General features: G+C 42.2%; 2 protein-coding genes across 2 annotated transcripts in view; both read right to left on the bottom strand.

The window, feature by feature from the left end:
* Positions 1–1,738: 1,738 nt before the first annotated feature.
* micu2 (mitochondrial calcium uptake 2) lies at positions 1,739–9,241 on the bottom strand. Its single transcript, XM_060862969.1, has 12 exons — positions 9,014–9,241; positions 8,119–8,254; positions 7,548–7,579; positions 7,184–7,259; positions 7,065–7,112; positions 6,631–6,713; positions 5,345–5,392; positions 4,847–4,947; positions 4,257–4,428; positions 4,010–4,118; positions 3,645–3,802; positions 1,739–2,685 (listed from the first exon to the last, which is right to left on the bottom strand). Exons 1-12 carry the CDS (start codon positions 9,206–9,208, stop codon positions 2,584–2,586), a joined length of 1,260 nt encoding a protein of 419 aa, XP_060718952.1. The 5' UTR covers positions 9,209–9,241; the 3' UTR covers positions 1,739–2,583.
* Positions 9,242–12,299: 3,058 nt separating this feature from the next.
* Positions 12,300–18,729, bottom strand: part of sptbn4a (spectrin, beta, non-erythrocytic 4a) — a 22,486-nt gene continuing 16,056 nt past the window's right edge. Inside the window, exons 15-20 of the mRNA XM_060863696.1 lie at positions 18,101–18,729; positions 17,749–17,809; positions 17,282–17,535; positions 17,017–17,187; positions 16,794–16,836; positions 12,300–16,671 (exon numbers count right to left, since the gene is read on the bottom strand). The exon at positions 18,101–18,729 is cut by the window's right edge and continues 288 nt beyond it. Coding sequence (XP_060719679.1) covers positions 16,246–16,671; positions 16,794–16,836; positions 17,017–17,187; positions 17,282–17,535; positions 17,749–17,809; positions 18,101–18,729 — 1,584 coding nt within the window. The 3' untranslated portion in view covers positions 12,300–16,245. The remainder of the gene's footprint in view (positions 16,672–16,793; positions 16,837–17,016; positions 17,188–17,281; positions 17,536–17,748; positions 17,810–18,100) is intronic.

Here is an 18,729-nt window from a genome sequence, read left to right as displayed (position 1 = left end):
TAATAATAATTCTGGGGACTTCTGGTAGTTCCCAGAATATCTAAGTCTACTAAAGGTGGTAGAGCGTTTTCATATTTAGCTCCCAAACTCTGTAATAGTCTTCCTGATAGTGTTCGGGGCTCAGACACACTTTCACAGTTTAAATGTAGATTAAAAACTCGTCTCTTTAGTCAGACGTACACATAATACATCCCATAATATTGTGCACTACTATATCAGACTTGCACATTTTATGAACAGCAGATATGTTAATTCCTCTCCACTGCTTCTCTCTTTCTACCCATCCCGAGGCATCCAGACATTGTACCAGCTCCGATCGTCTTCCGTGCGATTGTGGACCTCCACTGAGACGAGGGCGACTCTGAGAATCCTGAGACATCTAGAGATCTTCCAGCTCCAGTTGGATTCTGTGATACTAAAGAGGAGCTGTGAACTCCATGTGATCTTTTACATCAACACAACATTTATCAGACTGTATATTTATAATCACACCCCCAGTGTCACCCAGATGAGGATGAGGTTCCCCTTTGAGTCTGGTTCCTCTCAAGGTTCCTTCCTTTACCATCTAAGGGAGTTTTTCCTCCCCACAGTCACCTGAGTCACCTCAGACTTGCTCATTTTCGGATAAATACAAACACATTTAAATATCTCTAATATTAATCTTGTATTTTGTATTCTATTAATCTTTATATTATTCTTTATAATAACCTTTTGTTCTGTGTTTATTTTCTGTAAAGCTGATTTGAGACGATGTCAATTGTAAATAGCGCTATACAAATAAACTTGAAATTGAAGTTGAATAATAATAAATTAATAATATAATATAAAATATAAAGCTAGTTTGTGAGGTAACTTTAGAGAACTAGCTCCGTGCCTCAGAGGTCAATGTTAAGTCCATACGCTTTGTTTAAAAAACACACTATAAAGTATTCTGAGTGATATTTCTACACTATTTAACTATTTCTACACTATTTAATGAAGCAGTGTGTATACAGTCAGTGTTGTACTAAGTAGAGCCAGTAAACTCCCTGAGCTAGTCGGCTAACTAACTTACCTCAGGACCATAAACTTAAATAAAGATGAAGATAAATAACTAATAAACTCTACACAAAACGTTTTCCTCTTCTCTCGCGGACTTGTTTTAGTTTGTCCTGACCACGATAACACCAGTTAAACGTTACAGTGCGTGTATTTAATCTCTCTCCCAAAGTAATTTACTAGTTTAATTTCCCCCCGATTTGTGACATTTGTTGTTGTTGTTGTTTTTATTTTCAATCACTCAGCGCTCGAGCGCCACTGGCTTCTCGCATCACCTTTCGACCAATCAGCAGCGAGAGCGCGTGAACGCGCCTGACGGCACGAACGGACGCGTCATATGTGAAAGTTTTTGGTGCTTCGTTTTCTACTTTTCAGTATTTTCAGATTTGTGTTTAAATGTTTTAGTTAATAATAATAACTTATGTGAATAAGTTTATTTTCGTTTAGTTTATTTTTTTTATATTTGTGCCTTAACTTTGAATTATATTATCATCATCATCATCATCATTATTAATATTAATATTATTATTGTTATTACCATGATTATCGTTGATTATTGTTATTATTATCATCATTATCATAATAATAATGATTGTAATCATCATTATTATTATTATCATTAATTATTTTTATTATTATTATTATTATTATTATTATTATTATTATTATTATATGTAGTCTGAAGTCACTCTAAAACATGTATATTATATCTTATTTATTTTGTATTCAACACCAGCAGGACAAAGAAAACAGAGTAAACAAGATTTTCCTTCTATTTGTACCTGATTAGAAATGGTGTCATTAAAAGAAAGAAAGAAAAAATAATAGATCTGTTCATTTGGATTGCTTTCAGATGCACACTGTTTATTCCTCTTTAGTGTGGTTCGTTTATGCAGGTGAGAACCCAGCAATCTGAATCCCGGTTAAAGTCAAACTCTAGTGTGGTTCCAATGCAGTGAGAAAGCAATATGATTGTGAATCAGTCCAAATACAGGAAGTAAACCAAAATGCCCGATAGGTGTGAAAGCACTCAAGAGAACTGGAGGAGAACTTTAGGAATATTGTACCAAAATGATACGTCCAAAAACGTATACATTACAAAATAAAGGAGACATTTCAGGTGTTATTGGGGCACAGAGGAATAATAAAATATAGTTCACAAGGATCTCAAACTATTTACATTTTCATATAAATGTTTCATATTAAAAATAATTAAAGCCTCAACCTGGATATGTTAATTAATAAAGAAGTGAAAAGTGCTGAAATGACATTTTAGACTAAAAGAATTCTGGTCAATTGGTCTGAATATTCAGTCAGATCATTCTTGATAATTGGTTAAACACAAACACAATATGACATATAAAACATACGCATCGTGAAACAAAATCATTGTAGAATTTAACGTGGATTAAAAAAAAACGACAGTCAGCTGAAAAAGTGGCCAGGTACCAGGAAGGATCTAACAGACTTCAGTTCCAGGTCTCCAGGTGAAAAGCCACACCCCTATTTCCACAAACCCCGCCCCTGGAACAGGTGTGTTTCTTTTCAGAAAGGGCTGCTGCTGTGACTGAGAGCCTCCTGAGCTCCTTTTAGTGTTTCTTTCTTCACACACTTCCAGAATCCTGACACACCCTGCTGGGACTGAACCTGTCAGCACATACAGACACACACACACACACACACACACACACACACACACAGACACACACACAGACACACACACAGACACAGACACACAGACACACACACAGACACACACACAGACACACACACAGACAGACACAAACACACACACAGACACACACACACACAGACACACACACAGACACACACACAGACACAGACACACAGACACACACACAGACACACACACAGACACACACACAGACAGACACAAACACACACACAGACACACACACACACAGACACACACACAGACACACACACACAGACAGACACACACAGACAGACACACACACACACACACAGACAGACACAGACAGACAGACACACACACACAGACAGACACACACACAGACACACACACAGACAGACACACACACAGACAGACACACACACACACAGACAGACACACACACACAGACAGACACACACACACAGACAGACACACACACACACACACAGACAGACACACACACACAGACAGACACACACACAGACAGACAGACACACACACAGACAGACACACACACAGACACACACACACACAGACAGACACACACACACACAGACAGACAGACACACACACAGACAGACAGACACACACACAGACAGACACACACACAGACAGACAGACACACACACAGACAGACACACACACACAGACAGACACACACACACAGACAGACAGACACACACACACACAGACAGACAGACACACACACACAGACAGACAGACATGTTTAAAGAAAAGAAAATTTTGCAGTAGTTTTACATATTGATGCTTGGTTATGATGTAGTTGCACAAATGGTAAAAGAAGACGAAAACAAACAGATTTATGGAAATACTAAAGAAACAAGAAACAAGTGACTGATGACTAATTTTTGAAATTTGAATAAATGAAAATGTTGGTTTGATCTCTCACCCTGAGACCTCGCAGCATTCGGTCCTTCATCACAGCAATGAACTCCTTATGGCTGAGACAGTTGTCTCCGTCTAGGTCGAAGATTTGGAAGACTGTGTCCAGAACATTCTCGGAGAGCTCCTGTCCTGTGGCGATCTTCACGGCCCTCTTAAACTGAGCTGCGGTGGAGCGAAAGCAGAAGAAAGCAAAGCATGCTGGGTGTTACAGCAATGTAGTTTGGAAAAGCCAAAGCAGAACTTGAGTTAAACAGTAATAAACGTGAATCAGTAAATCTCTAACCTGCTATGACATTTATTACATGGTTATAACCTACTTATTAACTGCTGATCCTGAAACTCTGAGCATCTGTAACAGAGAAGCATTACCCATTCCAATTGGTCTGTTAGCATCTGCGATCATCTTCACCGAGATGGAAAAGTCCTCCAGGTTGTTAGTGAAGATACAGAATGCTTTAAACTCCTCAAAAGTGATGCTCTAACCCGGAGAGAGACGGGGAGAAGGGAGAGAGAGAGAGGTACAAAAATTTACTTACAAGGTTCCCAGACGTCAGTGCCGTAGACAGACACAGAAGAACGCTAGAGTCAAATAGAAATCTGCATTAAATCCCCTTACCTCGCCGGTCGGTATTCTCTTCCTCAGGTTCTCCAAGTATAACATGTTTTCTTCTTCGTTGGTGTAGTGCAGCAGCCAGTCAGCAAAGTCCTCCCTCCTCATGGTGTCCATGCCTTTAGAGAACTGCAGGAACTCCATCTCCTGCACCTCCGCCTGCAGGTCCTCCATGAACCTGCACACCAGCAGAAACACAACGTGCAGAAAATCCCTTAAAACACCTCGAACACAATCAGCCTCCTGCTCAATCTAGATGTCTACTGCGGCCCTCAAACGGATAACTGGCACGCTAATAATGCCAATCATCAACAATCCTCATCATTTCTACAGCATTTAACATGCAGAAATTAAAATATAGGTAGAAACAAAAGCTTTCCAAAAACAGCAGTGAAAAGAACGACGACGATAATAACGTAACACGTTAAATAAAATATAGTGTCTTTGAACATAGAAATGGAGGAGACTAGAACTTCAAATCAATAATTAAGTAATAAATAAAGTAATAATTAATAATCAAGTAATTATTAATTAAGTAATAATTAATAATTAAGTAATAAAGAATAATAAAAAACACAGAAGCCATAAAGATAGACCTTTGAAACTCTACGTATTGCAGTTTGTTTTGTCCCCTAGAGCCGAAGAAGAAGGCCTGCAGCGTGGTGTTGGGGTCGCTGGTGTCCTCCGAGGCTGCCGTCTGAAGACACAGGAGAGTGCGATGAAGAGCCGAGCACGTCGCTAGTCTCTCAAATGACATACCACACCATCTCATTAAAGTGTTTTATCACTCTTACGCGGCAGAAACGTGCCAACGATCACAACTGTTCATGAGTAAAACGTCTTCCCGTCTGTCCGTTATCGGTTACATAAACAAAGGCATTTAGTCAGTACGTGACTGCACAGCGTCACTGGAGCTGACACTGGAGACTCCTTCCATACATGTTTAAATGTTAAAAATGAAAAAAATCTACTATACTAAAAGAGAAATCGTGACACTTTTGAGGACGTTATGTCAAAACATTTCTGTCAAATCTTCCATGTTTATTGATCCATCAAACATCTGACATAGAAAAATAAACCAAAGGTGAACTCACCTCCGTTACCTCTTTAGCAACCTTCCTCTTTCCGATGATTTTCTTCAGCTTTGGAAGAAAGACAGTGGATTATTTTAAAGACATTTTTAAGGCTTTTTTTTTCCCTTTCTTCTAGTCTGCTGATCAGGGACGGGGAACCCCGGCTGTTTGCGGCCACGCTGCTGCACCGTTTGCGTTTTCCTGTTCTGCTGGCTCTCATTACAGCAAGAACACCATCATTAATCAACTCATTAGCTAATTATCAAGTTTTGCTGTGCTGTGGCTCTTCAGGATCGAGGCAGCCCGCTTCCTGCTGCAGACTCTACTCAATAAACTCATCCGGTAATCATGCCGGCGTACATACCTCTTATTCGTCTGAAGCATCCTTTTCGAATAGCGTTAAAACAAAGACAAGGCAGCGTCAGTCACCTGCAGTACACACGATTCTGCATTCATCACCATTACAAGCAACGTTAGCGTATTTTCCGGACTATGAGTTGCTCAGGATCGGACGCTGTGGCGCTCTGGTTTACTGTGACTGGTTGTTGACCATGTTGACATGAGCACATGTGCTGAACCCTGGATTGAGGAGACTTTCCAGTTTTTCTGTGTTTTCTTTAGTTAGAGGTCAGAAGTGCAGAGATACTGTATGAGTTTTCACTGAATCTTGCATAGGTTGCATCATGCCACAATTTATTACCTCTGCACACATTTTTTTCTTACAGGATATAAAATCGTGATATTTTCTGAGGAGTAAAATAGATTTAAATCTAATGCGTTTTCACAAATGAGTTCCTTATAGTCCAGAAAATACTGTAAACATTCCATACATGTAAACTCCGGTTTACCGGAGACCCTTAACGACATTAGCGCATGATGCCATTTTTTTTTTCTTCTTCTTCATTTCCGAAATCAAAGGGACTCGTTCAGCACGTTCTCCACATGCTAGCGATGCTACGGATAATGTTGCTGCTTCCCTTTAAATCAAGCTCTTAAAGGGACAGGGTGCTTAGCGACACGCTAGTGCAAGAGGAAAAGGAGAAAGAAAAAAAAACATCACCCTTTTGGTTTTGCTTTAACTGTTGCCATGAGAACATGGGAATCTTTTCCATTTCCGACCTTGGGTGAGTCTCTGACAGACCACCGCTGAGCCGACAGGTAAATACAGCAAAGATGTTACATGAAATTTAAAATATAAGCAGTGCGTAATAGTCGTTTTGTTTATTTTTCAACAGGACGAGAACCCGTTGATATTCGTTACGCAGTGAACTACTGAAAGGTGAACGGTGCGAAAGTAAACGCTTCACCTTCTCAAACTCCTTTTTGTCCACCTGCTCGTTGCCGTCGATGTCGAGCATTTTGAAAGCGATGTGGAATCCTGTCCGTGGCTCTGAAATCGTAGCACAGTTTGTTTTAGATAATTAACCATCATCAAAAAGCTCATAACCCGACATCATCTCGAACGCTAAATGTTTATTGAGTCTAAACACTGCGTTAATGCTGTTATTGCAGCCTATTCAGTAGATAACTAATAAACTTGCCTGTTAGCTAGTATGCTAATTAGCCTGAACTGTGACGCTATATAATCGAGACCTCTCTCTGTTACAGGTAGCACGACTAACTTCACAGCTTTTTCATTAAACAGTCAGAATAACAACAGTTCGAACGAGCGCCGCTTCTCATTTACATATTTAAATATGCGTTTGTTTAACAAAGGTTTGTTAAAACGATCAAAACTTACTGGTTAAGATGGTGAGGAGGAAAAGGTACTCGGTGTAGGAGATCAGACCTGTAACCACAGCAAAGAGAGTGTTAAGATCGCACAAGTGTGTATGCGTGTGTATGCGTGTGTGTGTGTACCGTTGTCTCCGATTCCTCTGAAGAGACTGCTTCCTGCCTTGGCTTTAGAAGCAGTGGTCATCATCGTCGTTACTTCCTGTAAAACAGCCAATCAGAGTCATGCAGAGTCCACAGCAAGCAAGAGTTTATTTGAAACGTTTATCTCTAAACGTGCCGCACAAGCGAACGCTGCAACTTAAACCATCACCACAGGAATTAAAAAAACTGAAGGTAATAAACTCGACTGCAAGAGAAGGTGGTGAAATTTTACACCAGGATGAAAATGACTAAATTACAAAAAATGTCATGTACTTTAATGCGACAGAAATAAAAATAACCTTTGTTGTATAAGTTCAACAGTTTCCTGAAGCAGATTTACACTCACCGCTTTGGTCAGGTGTCTCTTATGCAGTTTATCTGAACAGAAAAAGATGAGGATGAGACCAATAAAATAGCACTTAATCCAGCACATGATGCTGTGGTTGGAATATCAAACATGCTGTATTTGTGGTACAACATATGAACGATAATTTACTCGCCGTTTTGAGTTGTCTGATGAATAAAAACGATGCCTTCGATGCACTCTACTTACGAGAAGAAGAACTGAAGCACAAACTCGTCTGCTACGCTTTAAATCAGCCATGTTCATTATTTGAATCCATAAAAAACTTGTGTGTAATAAGCAGATATCTCTTTAGAAAGGCTGATTCAATATTACTGCCCTAAAGGAAAATTATTGCCTGACAGATGCACAGTGTTTATTACATGTACAGTGGGTGTGTGTGCATGTAATAACAGGTCATACCTGTATGTTTTATTAGCGCTGGATACAAGCGTGGGTAGACAGGTGATTAGCATGCTGATAAAGAGGCTTGCTAACTAGCTAGAAAAATCCACTAATGAATTTCAATTTGTATATTTGCATGAGTGTATTTATGTGTGTGTGTGTGTCTCACGTTCCACATGCTCCAGCATGATGGAGTACAGGAAGTCTCTGGGCGTCATATACAGCTCATGCTCGTAAACCACAGATGCACACTGGTTGAAGCGTAAACGCCGCATCGAGACTGCAGGTACAGGGGTGTCATCGTCCTTTAATAACACACACACAGAGCCCGTTATAACACACTATTACCACCATGCTTACATGGCAGCATTTAAACCCACATCTGTTTTCCTGACTCTTAACTGAATTGGCTTTACATGGCGGCAAAACATCTCAAGTCGTGTAGGATTTCTCGTGTCTCAGCAGATACAGAGAAAGGTTCGCAAAAACAAAATTATGTACACTATAAACTATACAATAAACTCAACTTACACACTAGGGTTTTGATTATTAACACCGTTCTTAGCCCTATGAACAAAACGTATCAGACATTTACATTATTTGGCAGACGCCCTTATATCCGAAGCAACTTACATTGGATCATTTTTTTATACAACCGAGCAATTGAGGGTTAAGGGGCCTTGCTCAGGGGCCCAACAGTGGCAGCCTGGTGGACCTGGGATTGGTAGCCCGACACCTTAAACACTAAGCTACAACATCCCTACAGCGTAAAGTATACATGTGTAAGCAAGGAAACAACTAAATATGTTGTACAGACAGAAACACACAGAAACGTGATGATACCGTGAAGTCGTATCGCCCCACCCTCAGCTGTAAACATCAGCCTGAACACCAAGTGTTCTTTGGGGTGGTTTAGATCCCTTTTGGACACATAGTTCACTATATAATCATTAACAGCTCAGTTCTAACAGGTTGTCCAGGTTCACTCCAGACCTTGTGTAGTGTATTTATACAGGGGGTAGAGAGGGGTAGTTAGATCTGTGGCAGTTAAACCTGCCCCATACCGTGGTCTCCTTGGCGAACACAGAGGTCTGTAAACATCTCCAGCGCGTTTCATGACGATACCGGAGCGCACCGGCGGCCACGAAGCCCAACACCGCGCCCCCGACCGCCGGAATCAGCCGCACTTTATAGCCGAGGGTCCAAGAACTCCTGAAAAAGTTCCGCAGACTCGCACTGAATCTGCCCAACGTCGCCATTTCACTAACAGGAAGTTTACCGTCGCTGCTGGGAGGAATAAGTGGATCTGGCGCCATCTACCGGAATTAAGGGAACATTTGGGCCAAAATTGTGTAATTCCTGAATTCTCGAATCTGATTGGTCAGTAGTTCTGACTTTGGGGATAGATCACAGGTTTAAAATAATTCTCTTACGTACTAACAAGCTTCAGTCCTACACTTAACTGAATTGGGCTAGAGGTTGAGATCCTGAGAATCCTGAAGCATCTAGAGTCAAGAAGTCAAGTCAAGAAGCTTTTATTGTCATTTCAACCATATACAGCTGATGCAGTACACTGTTACATAGAACAAAGACAGAGCTATAAGGGCTTAGTAAGTTAGTCCTAGACACATAAAGTGTATTTGTGCAACCTGGTGTACACAATGTGAGACAAGACAAACAAGACAGACACGACAGTGCAGGACAAAAGACAGTGCAGACAAACAAATTACAATACGATACACAGAAGACAGTAAACAGACCAGAGTAAATACTGTATGTTCAGACAATATTATGTGTGCAGTAATACTGGAATGAACACAGTGTTATAGCAGCAGTTACCTGAGATCATGTAAAGTTTTGTGCAAAACAGCAATCAGTCAACTGAAATAGACAGAATGTGCAAATAGCAAAAAGTGTGCAAAAAACAGATGAGATCTACCAGCTCCAGTTGGATTCTGTGATACTAAAGAGGAGATGTGAACTCCATGTGGTCTTTCACATCAACACAACATTTATCAGACTGTATATTTATAATCACACCCCCAGTGTCACCCAGATGAGGATGAGGTTCCCCTTTGTGTCTGGTTCCTCTCAAGGTTTCTTCCTTTACCATCTAAGGGAGTTTTTCCTCCCCACAGTCACCTGAGTCACCTCAGACTTGCTCATTGGGGATAAATACAAACACATTTAAATATCTCTAATATTAATCTTGAACTTTGTATTATATTAATCTTTATATTATTCTTTATAATAACCTTTTGTTCTATGTTTATGTTCTTTAAAGCTGCTTTGAGACGATGTCAATGGTAAAAAGTGCTATACAAATAAATTAGAATTGAATTGAATTGAATTAAGATGTAGCTTTTACATTACATGACTTTTTTTGTCTTATTCAATTAATTAATTAATCAATTAAAGTCAGATGTTTTGATTGCTGTGGAATATGAAGAAATAAACATTAAGCTATTGATCCATAAGAAACGTTTCCTCAGACCACGTCTCTCATGTCAGGTCCCAGAGGTTTCTGGAGCTGATTGGACACGATTCCTTGTCTCCCCTTTCAGAGCAGCGGGACGAGCTTCTTCTTAACTCTCCATTACAGTCAGTCTCCATTACATATATTCTCGAAATACTTCTGAATCAGACAAATAACTCAGGTTTTATACACCTGACTTTCACACAGACCACCTGAATAAACACTCCCACAGTGTTCACCTTTTCCCTGGCTGTGGCACACATTTACTCTAATCCAGCAGAACAATAACTGAAGCAACAGTAGATGCATCAGACGAGTTTAACAATGCAAAATCAGCACCAACCTGTTTCACCAGACCTGACAAGGAGCAATAAAGTGGAGCATAAAGGCAGCTGAACAATAATGTCCTCACTCACTCACTCACTCACTCATTTTCTACCGCTTATCCGAACTACCTCGGGTCACGGGGAGCCTGTGCCTATCTCAGGCGTCATCGGGCATCAAGGCAGGATACACCCTGGACAGAGTGCCAACCCATCACAGGGCACACACACACTCTCATTCACTCACACACTACGGACAATTTTCCAGAGATGCCAATCAACCTACCATTCATGTCTTTGGACCGGGGGAGGAAACCGGAGTACCCGGAGGAAACCGGGTTTTACTGTTTTAATAATAAGATATGATGTTGAATGCATTCGTCTGATCGAATGTCGTAATGTAACTGTGTGAATCGTGGCCACCGTGAGTGAAGAGAACCTGACCCCAGATCAGCTCGAAGGTGAATTTGGTTCAGAATTGATTTTTCCGGTCCATTCATTAATACTCACACACTTGGTTGTTTTTACTTACTTCAAAATGAATAAATAACTAGATTTGTAAAGTTCGTCGTGACAAACTTTGATGTTGGCTTTGACAAAGCAAGTATTCGCAAAGGCCGGTGTTTTTTGGAGGCGAGTGGACATAAGGATGTGAGGTTATCCGAATACTCTTGAGGAAGTTCCCCTCATTGTTCTGAGTGTTTTGATATATGACATGTCAATGTTGTAAAAAGTTTTTTGATTTTGCATATATTGGGGGCGGGGCTGTGGGACAACCGGAAGGCCAGTCGGTACACCAATTTAAAAGGAGCCCTAAAGGAGCTGGCCGAGTTTGGTGTAGATAGTTTGAAAGCTTGCCGAGTTATAAACCTCCAAAGTTTATAATGGGAGTCTATAGGAAAAAAGGCCACTTTGAGACCTGGTACCAGAAGTACCGGTACTCGGATCGCTTAGAAAAGTAATAGCAACAAACTTCAGACCAGCGTCTACAACATATCCGATTTTGGTGAATGTACCTCGAAAGCCCTAGGAGGAGTTACTCTTGATAAATTTTTGTCTAAGCTTAAATAGGGAAACAGAATGTTGGCTTCTAAAAAGCGACATAATTAGTGTGTGTGTGTGTGTGTGTGTGTGTGTGTGTGTGTGAAGGGGGGCTTTCCATAGAACCCAAATAAAGACAGGACAACACTGTAATATATACAACTCTGTAATGAGTCCAGCAGACTACCGGTACATAATGTTTTAATGACACATCTCAGTTAATACACATTATCTGCATTACCCTTCCTCATCATTATCATCATCATCATCATCATCATCATCATCATCATCTTTATCATCATCACCAGTCCTTTTTGCTGGGGGTCGAGCCCCTTTGGATAAACATGCACAGCTGTTGCATAGGAATCTCCACTATGTTCTCATTCATGCAACGTATTAGTGGTTTTCTTCTACGTTCCTTGTGAGAAATGGTTTATTTCAATCAGACAAAGGTGCACGCGCCCACAATCTCCACTTTTGTCCGTGGCGTCCGTGGGAACACGCGTAATCTCGGCCACATAAAAACAAACCCGTGGTGGCCATGTCTCATTGTACAGCAGCAAACAGAAAATACAAACATGTAAGTGCGGCGAGGTCAAGCTCGGTGATGATACGGGCCGAAAAGTGGCAAAAAGACCTTCTGACTGAGTCAGAGAGAACGTTCGAATAAAGTTCCTCTAGAATGTTCTGGAGCTTGGAAGTAGTGAGTATCGCTGCCCTCTTGTGGTGAAACTACAAATCTCGAAGAGCTCGGCCGGGCAGCGAAGGGGCCAGAAGTCATCACCGAATCATCTAGGTGGGGTGATATTGTGCTTTTTTTTGAACAATGACCCCAACATCAGGTGAGAAGAACACAGTCCGGATTCTGTAGCATCTCTTAGTTTAAAACAGACACGATGTGTAAAATAACGTGTTAAAATATCAGAGAAGGGATTCTGGGGACAGGTTACCTTTTCGATGCCATAACTATGAAACTCACAACCGGTGAAAACTTGCCGTTAGGGTTGATACATTCTTTACGTTTGTGCTCTCAGAGTGCCCTTAAAGTTAAAGCCTCGCTCAGGGGCACTAGGAGAGAAGCAAACTAGGTACACATGGAACCTTGTGAATGTGCTGTGATGGGTAAAGCAGGTGGCCTACATTTCATTCTGCTCTCCTTGCCAGGATTTGAGATTGTGTTCTGTCTCTCTCTCTCTCTCTCCCTCTCTCTCTTCTTCCATAGTGTCTCTTGCATGTTCTATCTCTCTGCAGGAGAAACAGGGCTGTTCTCCAGAGCCTAGATCTGTGACATACTGATTCTCCATCAGTGCATCAGTGCCACATACTTCTCTCTCTCTCTCTCTCACACACACACACACACCGCACCACACACACACACACACACACACAAGCTCATCTCAGAGCTAGCATTATGCAGTAAAGGAAGACTGACCCCAGATCATACCCTGCATTCACACTAGCATTAGCCTGGAGTTTGTTTCTTTATTTTAATTCAGAATGTCTCTATACACATTTAGTGACCTGATGAGAAATCTAACAGGAAAAGGGAACTGAAGAAATGTCAGTCTTCATGCTCCATGCTCCATAGATCGAATCATTCGGGTCAATCGTCTGCACGTATCGCTTTACAGCGTTGTTCCTGATTAGCATGAAAATCGAGAAAACCTCAGTGGCTCGGCACTTTGCTGTTCGCTAGCGTGAACGTAGAGTCAGGAGTTTGACATTCAGCTAACGATAAATGTGGCAGACTCCATCCTGTGTGACAAAATAGATAGAATTTCAGCGAGGACGTCGCCGATGCAGTAAAAACCCTACGCTAAATTTGGCAACCCTAAAACGGTGAGAAAACAGATACTTGTGCATGCTTGTGCATTTATTTAGATAAATAAAATCCCGGATGCGTGTCAGACGCAGCAGCGCTGTATGGGAACGATTAGGATTATTAAATAGAAAAATGTGAAGAAACATTTTATGGCACGTGACTAAATAAATAAATAAATAAAAAGACAGTCAAAGCACAAATACACGTCTATCAGTAAGCGAAGGTGCAGATCTGGGAGGACTTTGTTGTCGTTGTTTGATCGACATTCAGATCAAGATACTCACTTTTAAAAGTACAAAATTTTACCACAATGAAAAACTGGAAGACCAAAAAAAAAAACGTTAAGTGAGGCGACGAGGCGAGCGTTTAGAAAAAGACGGCCGAGCTTGACCTCCAAACACAGAGAGTGACGTGCGGACATTCGGCGTTTGGACACTTTGCGTAGACGTCGAAATCACGCTCTGTGATGCTGCTACTGTGTGGTGGGAATCTTCTGCCTTACTGAGGTGGCTGGTCAGAAGTTCGCTCTGAGACTGTGACTCGAGTGACCGACGTGTGTGTGTGTGTGTGTGTGTGTGTATGCCTTGGGTCTACAAAGGCTATGTAAATGCACATTTAGCACTCCGTCATAAAGTAATAACCACTTTAGGCGAATAATACTTTGTTTAGCTCGTTATATTTCCGCTGATTAATAAAAAGTAATGAAAGTTTGTCTTAATTCAGTGTAGCTTGTAGAAGTCGTGTTTACTATTATATACATACAAATATATTTATAGATATGTATAGATATATACAAGATCTTTAATGGCGTAACAACTTCACAAACGTCATACCTTCCGTCTGAGCTAATCATTTTTCCGCTAATCGTTTTACAACCGAAAAAGAACGTAAGGCGGCTAGAGACGACGTCGGGACAGAACTCTTGACGTTCCTCCGATACGTCGAGTAAAATCCTAACAATTCGATTTCACGCGTTGCGAAAGCTTACGGACGGATACACGGACGAATTCTTTTCGCACGCGCTCGCGCTGCAGCTCTGGAAGGTGAAGTGATGCAGGTTAAAGGAATAAAACTGTAAGTGAAGTGAGGTGATGATTCAGGATTTTGCTTCCTGCTGGTTTACACATAAACATTTCCGAATAAACTTTCGCTTTATGACTGACACAACAATCGTCACCTTTAATGCTTTAGACAGGTTCAGTGTGTGACGTTTGCTTCTTTATTAGAACACTCCAGTTAAATGAGTATAAAACAGCACATGATCCAGTTCAGCCTGAACGATTTTACGCCTGTACTGTACATAATATTCTGACTGTTTATGAGCCAGACAGATTATTATTCATATTATTATATCGTCGCTGTCGGGCGGAAACCTCGTATGTCCAAATTTGGTCAATTTCATATTTTTTCACATATCGATGCTATTGGTCAGTCCCCACGTGGGTCTGTTATTTTTACAAGTTATTAACCAATCTAAAGTCTTGAAAATAGCTTGAGCGCAAATCTCATAACTCCATTGGACACTTCAACTGTCCACCTCTTCCTCACTCCGTGTGAGAGCTTCACGGCATATTTCTCCTCAAGAAGAGTCGCAACGAATCAACACGTCTTCTGAGGTAAATGTCTTCAAAACACTGGGCTCAAAGAAAAAAAATCTTGACCCCCGCTAGTTCTGGTGCTCGTCTGAGGACAGGAATTTAGCGCAAGACAATCCACTGCAACGCGGACTAAACCCTGTGTACTGCAGATAAGGTACGGCGTTTTTTTTTATTTCCTAAAAAGTAACGGTTTTGGAGATACGAGGATTCCGTCTGACAGCGATGATATGTTTATGTGCTGACTTGCTTTAGACATTCTGGGGTTTGGGAACTTTTGATAACCACTGATTTCGATGATTTGCTGGTGATTTATTCGAAACCGTTGCCTAAAAGCTTTGGTTATGTGTTTTTATTTTTGTCAGCATCGCAGTTCTGATAGAAAAACAAAAGAAGCAAACTGCAGACACTGAACATATCCTGAATGATGGACTACGGATCGGATATGTTCAATATGTTCAAACTGTTCAGGAAACTTCAAGGATTACCTCCAGAAGTTCTTACTGGAGCTGAATGAATGTTTCTTCAGTATGAGTTTAGTACCACAGCTGAAGCGGGGTATATAGTCAGTGGAGGGTATAAAGTGTGTGTGGTTCCACGGGTGAGAGTTTCCAGTTTCAGGTCTTTTCTAGTCCTGAGTGCCTTCACATTTCCCAGAGGCATACACACACTATTCTCACTCTCCGTTTACACACCAACACACGCACACACACAACACACACCCACCCACACACACACAGGGGGTGAATATGAATCAGATATTAAATCACCTACTGCATACATCATATTGCTTTCTTTAAAAAGGCTTTTCAGTTATCTAGGGGACTTTTTTATATTTGTATTTGTTTACTAATTTCAGGACAAGATTAATTCCTACGCTTATGCAGACGCTCTCTTTGGACACTGTTTTGACAGGAAAACCCCACCAGAGTGTCATCGGGGTGAGGGAGAAGTAAAAGCACTTGTTCTTCTCCTCTCCTCCACTCTTGGCGGATCTATGGAAGGATAGATGGATGGATGGATTGATAAGCTGAGGGTATCATTTACTTTTCCCCGAGGTGCTCGAACCCCTGGAACTCCGATCTCCTCGATCTCTCTCCCTCTCCCTCTCTCTGTTCCTCTCTTTGTCTCTGTCTCCTTTCTCTCCTCTCTCTTCTTTCCCTCCTCTCTCTACCCTTTCCTTCTCTCCCCTCTCCTTCTCTCCTCTCTCCCTCCCTCTTCGTTCCATCCTCATTCTCTCCAAAGTGTCCCTCTTTTCTGAGCTTTCGGAGCTTTTCTCCCCTTCTCGCTTGTCCGATCGATCTGAGCGTTCCGACTTCTCCGATGGCTCCGCCCCCTCAGAGCGCTCCTTACGCTCTGATTTGTCAGGGTCGGTGGAGGAGGTGGTGGGTTTCTCCCACTTGGCGATCTCCTCGATCTCGCTCAGGCTGGCGTTTATGCTATTCACCCAACGCTTCAGGTCCTCCTGAACACACACACAGAGGAATAAACGTAAATAAACATGTTTCCAGGGAAACAAGATGGGCAAAATGTTTTCTGTAAATTGTTTGCCGTACAGTAGCTGTGATGCCACATCGTTAATCTTACCTCGTCTTTGGCCAGGAAGATATAGTCCCCGTCGGTTTCACTCCTGCAGTGTCAAAACACACACACTTTATGTCAGTGACTCCATCACCAGTTTAAGATAATAATTTCTTGCTGTAATGTTCTGTAAATTCTGTACCACATAAATTTGAATCAGGATTATTGGGTGTCTGTGGACAAGCTGAATGTGTCACGCCGACATAAACTGGTGTTGTGTGAGACTTACCTAAGGATGAAGACATTCTTCTTGTTTTTGTAGCCGTTGGTAGTGTCGAAGGTACAGATGGCTAGGTTGAGGAGCGGCTCGTCGTTGTACGGGGTCGTTGTGTTCCTGGCGTCCTTGTAGAAGCCGATCTCCCCTTTGTTGAGCACACAGTACAGGTTCACCCACGACTTGCTGCAAAAGGAGAGAGGTACAGAGGTTTCACTCCCTGTGGGAGCCCACTCTAGCAAAGAGTGCGCTAATCAGCTCGCCGACATGTTAGCATCACCTGTTAGGGCTCTTTTCCTTGCCTTCCTCTTCGTGTTTGCGGTACAGGAAGCCCTCCTGTTGAACGGTATGTGTGGGTGGCTGTGGTGTGCTCGGTGCACTCTGAGCTGGCGCTGACCGTGACCGCCTCGTCTCCTCGGGTTCTTTAGGACGCGGACGTCTGCGCGGTTTTGGTCGATCGCGAGCTCGAGGTCGTTCAAGACGGGAGACAGGGGCGGAGAGACTGCTGGGGGGACGATACACCTCTCCCCTCGCCTAAGAGACAGAGAGATAAAATTGTGAGAGGGGTCAGACCCAGTATGTGGACATGGCAGAATTAGCCCATAGGATTGCAGCTTCATAGGTTGAGCCACATTATCAGTGAGTGTTTTGATACTGAACAATGTCGGACTAAGGTGTGGTAGAGGACGAAAAGCAGTGTGTATTGGGTTTCATTTGTGTTATAGTGAATGAAGCATCAGTACTCACTTGGCATGCTTCTCTCTCCTGCACCTGTTCAACAATCTCAGCCATAGTGGAGCGTTTTTCCCTACAGCAGCAAGAGAGTGACACTCAAATGCATGAGTACACATTTTACATTGTTGTGTCGCACATCCCTCCATTTCTACACTACCATGGTAACCAGAATCCATGTAAAAAAAAAATTCATTTAGTCTTCATCTAGTTTGGAAAACATGATTAACCTGAATGCTACCTAGTTTTCGATGTGTGCTATGGTGATGTAGATGAACACACTCACAATTAAAATAAAAAACATCACCTACGTACTTAACAACAATGTAATAAAATACGTGCACAAGCAAACACATTCTTGCTTTACCCTGTCTGCTTCTTGTCTGACCCTTCTTTTCCCGACTCATGATCACTGGAGTCCTGTTTCTGAAGTCTGTGCCTGCCGCTGCCCTCGTGCTCGCTGGATGACTGGCGCTCTAGTCTGCGCCTTTGGTGCCTCTCCTGGCGCACAATCATGGGCAACTCGTTGAGCCGTGCCTGGATCTCTTGCTCACTGGAGGTGTGACGCCCAAGCCTGTACTCCCGCTCCCTGCGCATGTGGTCCATCTGTGGGTCTGAGCGGCTGCCACGCGGGTCCCTCTGCAGCCGTCCATGGAGCAGCTCGAGGGATGCCTCAGTGCTCATTGGTACACCCACTGGGACCAGGTGCCCAGCCTGGGCCTCCAGCAATGGACCTACAGCCTTGTGCATGTGGTTGATCCTGGGCTGCAAGTCAGCTTTGAGCTGCTGCCAGGCGAATGTGGTTCTGGGTTCAGTCACGCCCATAGCACTGAGGGGGTTCAGGCCATTGGCTCCTAAGACACACTGTTGATTTAATCCTGTGTAGCTGGAGCTGTCTGAACCTAACATGCCAACTTGGTTTAGGCCAGTGTAACTCGAGCTGTCCAGCCCAAAAATACCCTGTTGGTTTAACCCGGTTTGACTGGAGCTGTTTGT

This window comes from Tachysurus vachellii, chromosome 26 (assembly GCF_030014155.1).
Source record: "Tachysurus vachellii isolate PV-2020 chromosome 26, HZAU_Pvac_v1, whole genome shotgun sequence".
Lineage (NCBI taxonomy): Eukaryota > Metazoa > Chordata > Actinopteri > Siluriformes > Bagridae > Tachysurus > Tachysurus vachellii.
This window is presented reverse-complemented; position numbering and strand designations above follow the sequence as displayed.

What these genes read in the sequence shown, in the direction of transcription:
- micu2 (XM_060862969.1), bottom strand. Translation starts at nt 9,208, where the DNA reads ATGGCGACGTTGGGCAGATTCAGTGCGAGTCTGCGGAACTTTTTCAGG. An exon ending in TGTTCGCCAAGGAGACCACG is followed by an intron (nt 8,255 to 9,013) that starts GTATGGGGCAGG and finishes GTGTTATTAAAG; the next exon opens with GACGATGACACCCCTGTACC. An exon ending in CATGCTGGAGCATGTGGAAC is followed by an intron (nt 7,580 to 8,118) that starts GTGAGACACACA and finishes TTTTCTGTTCAG; the next exon opens with ATAAACTGCATAAGAGACAC.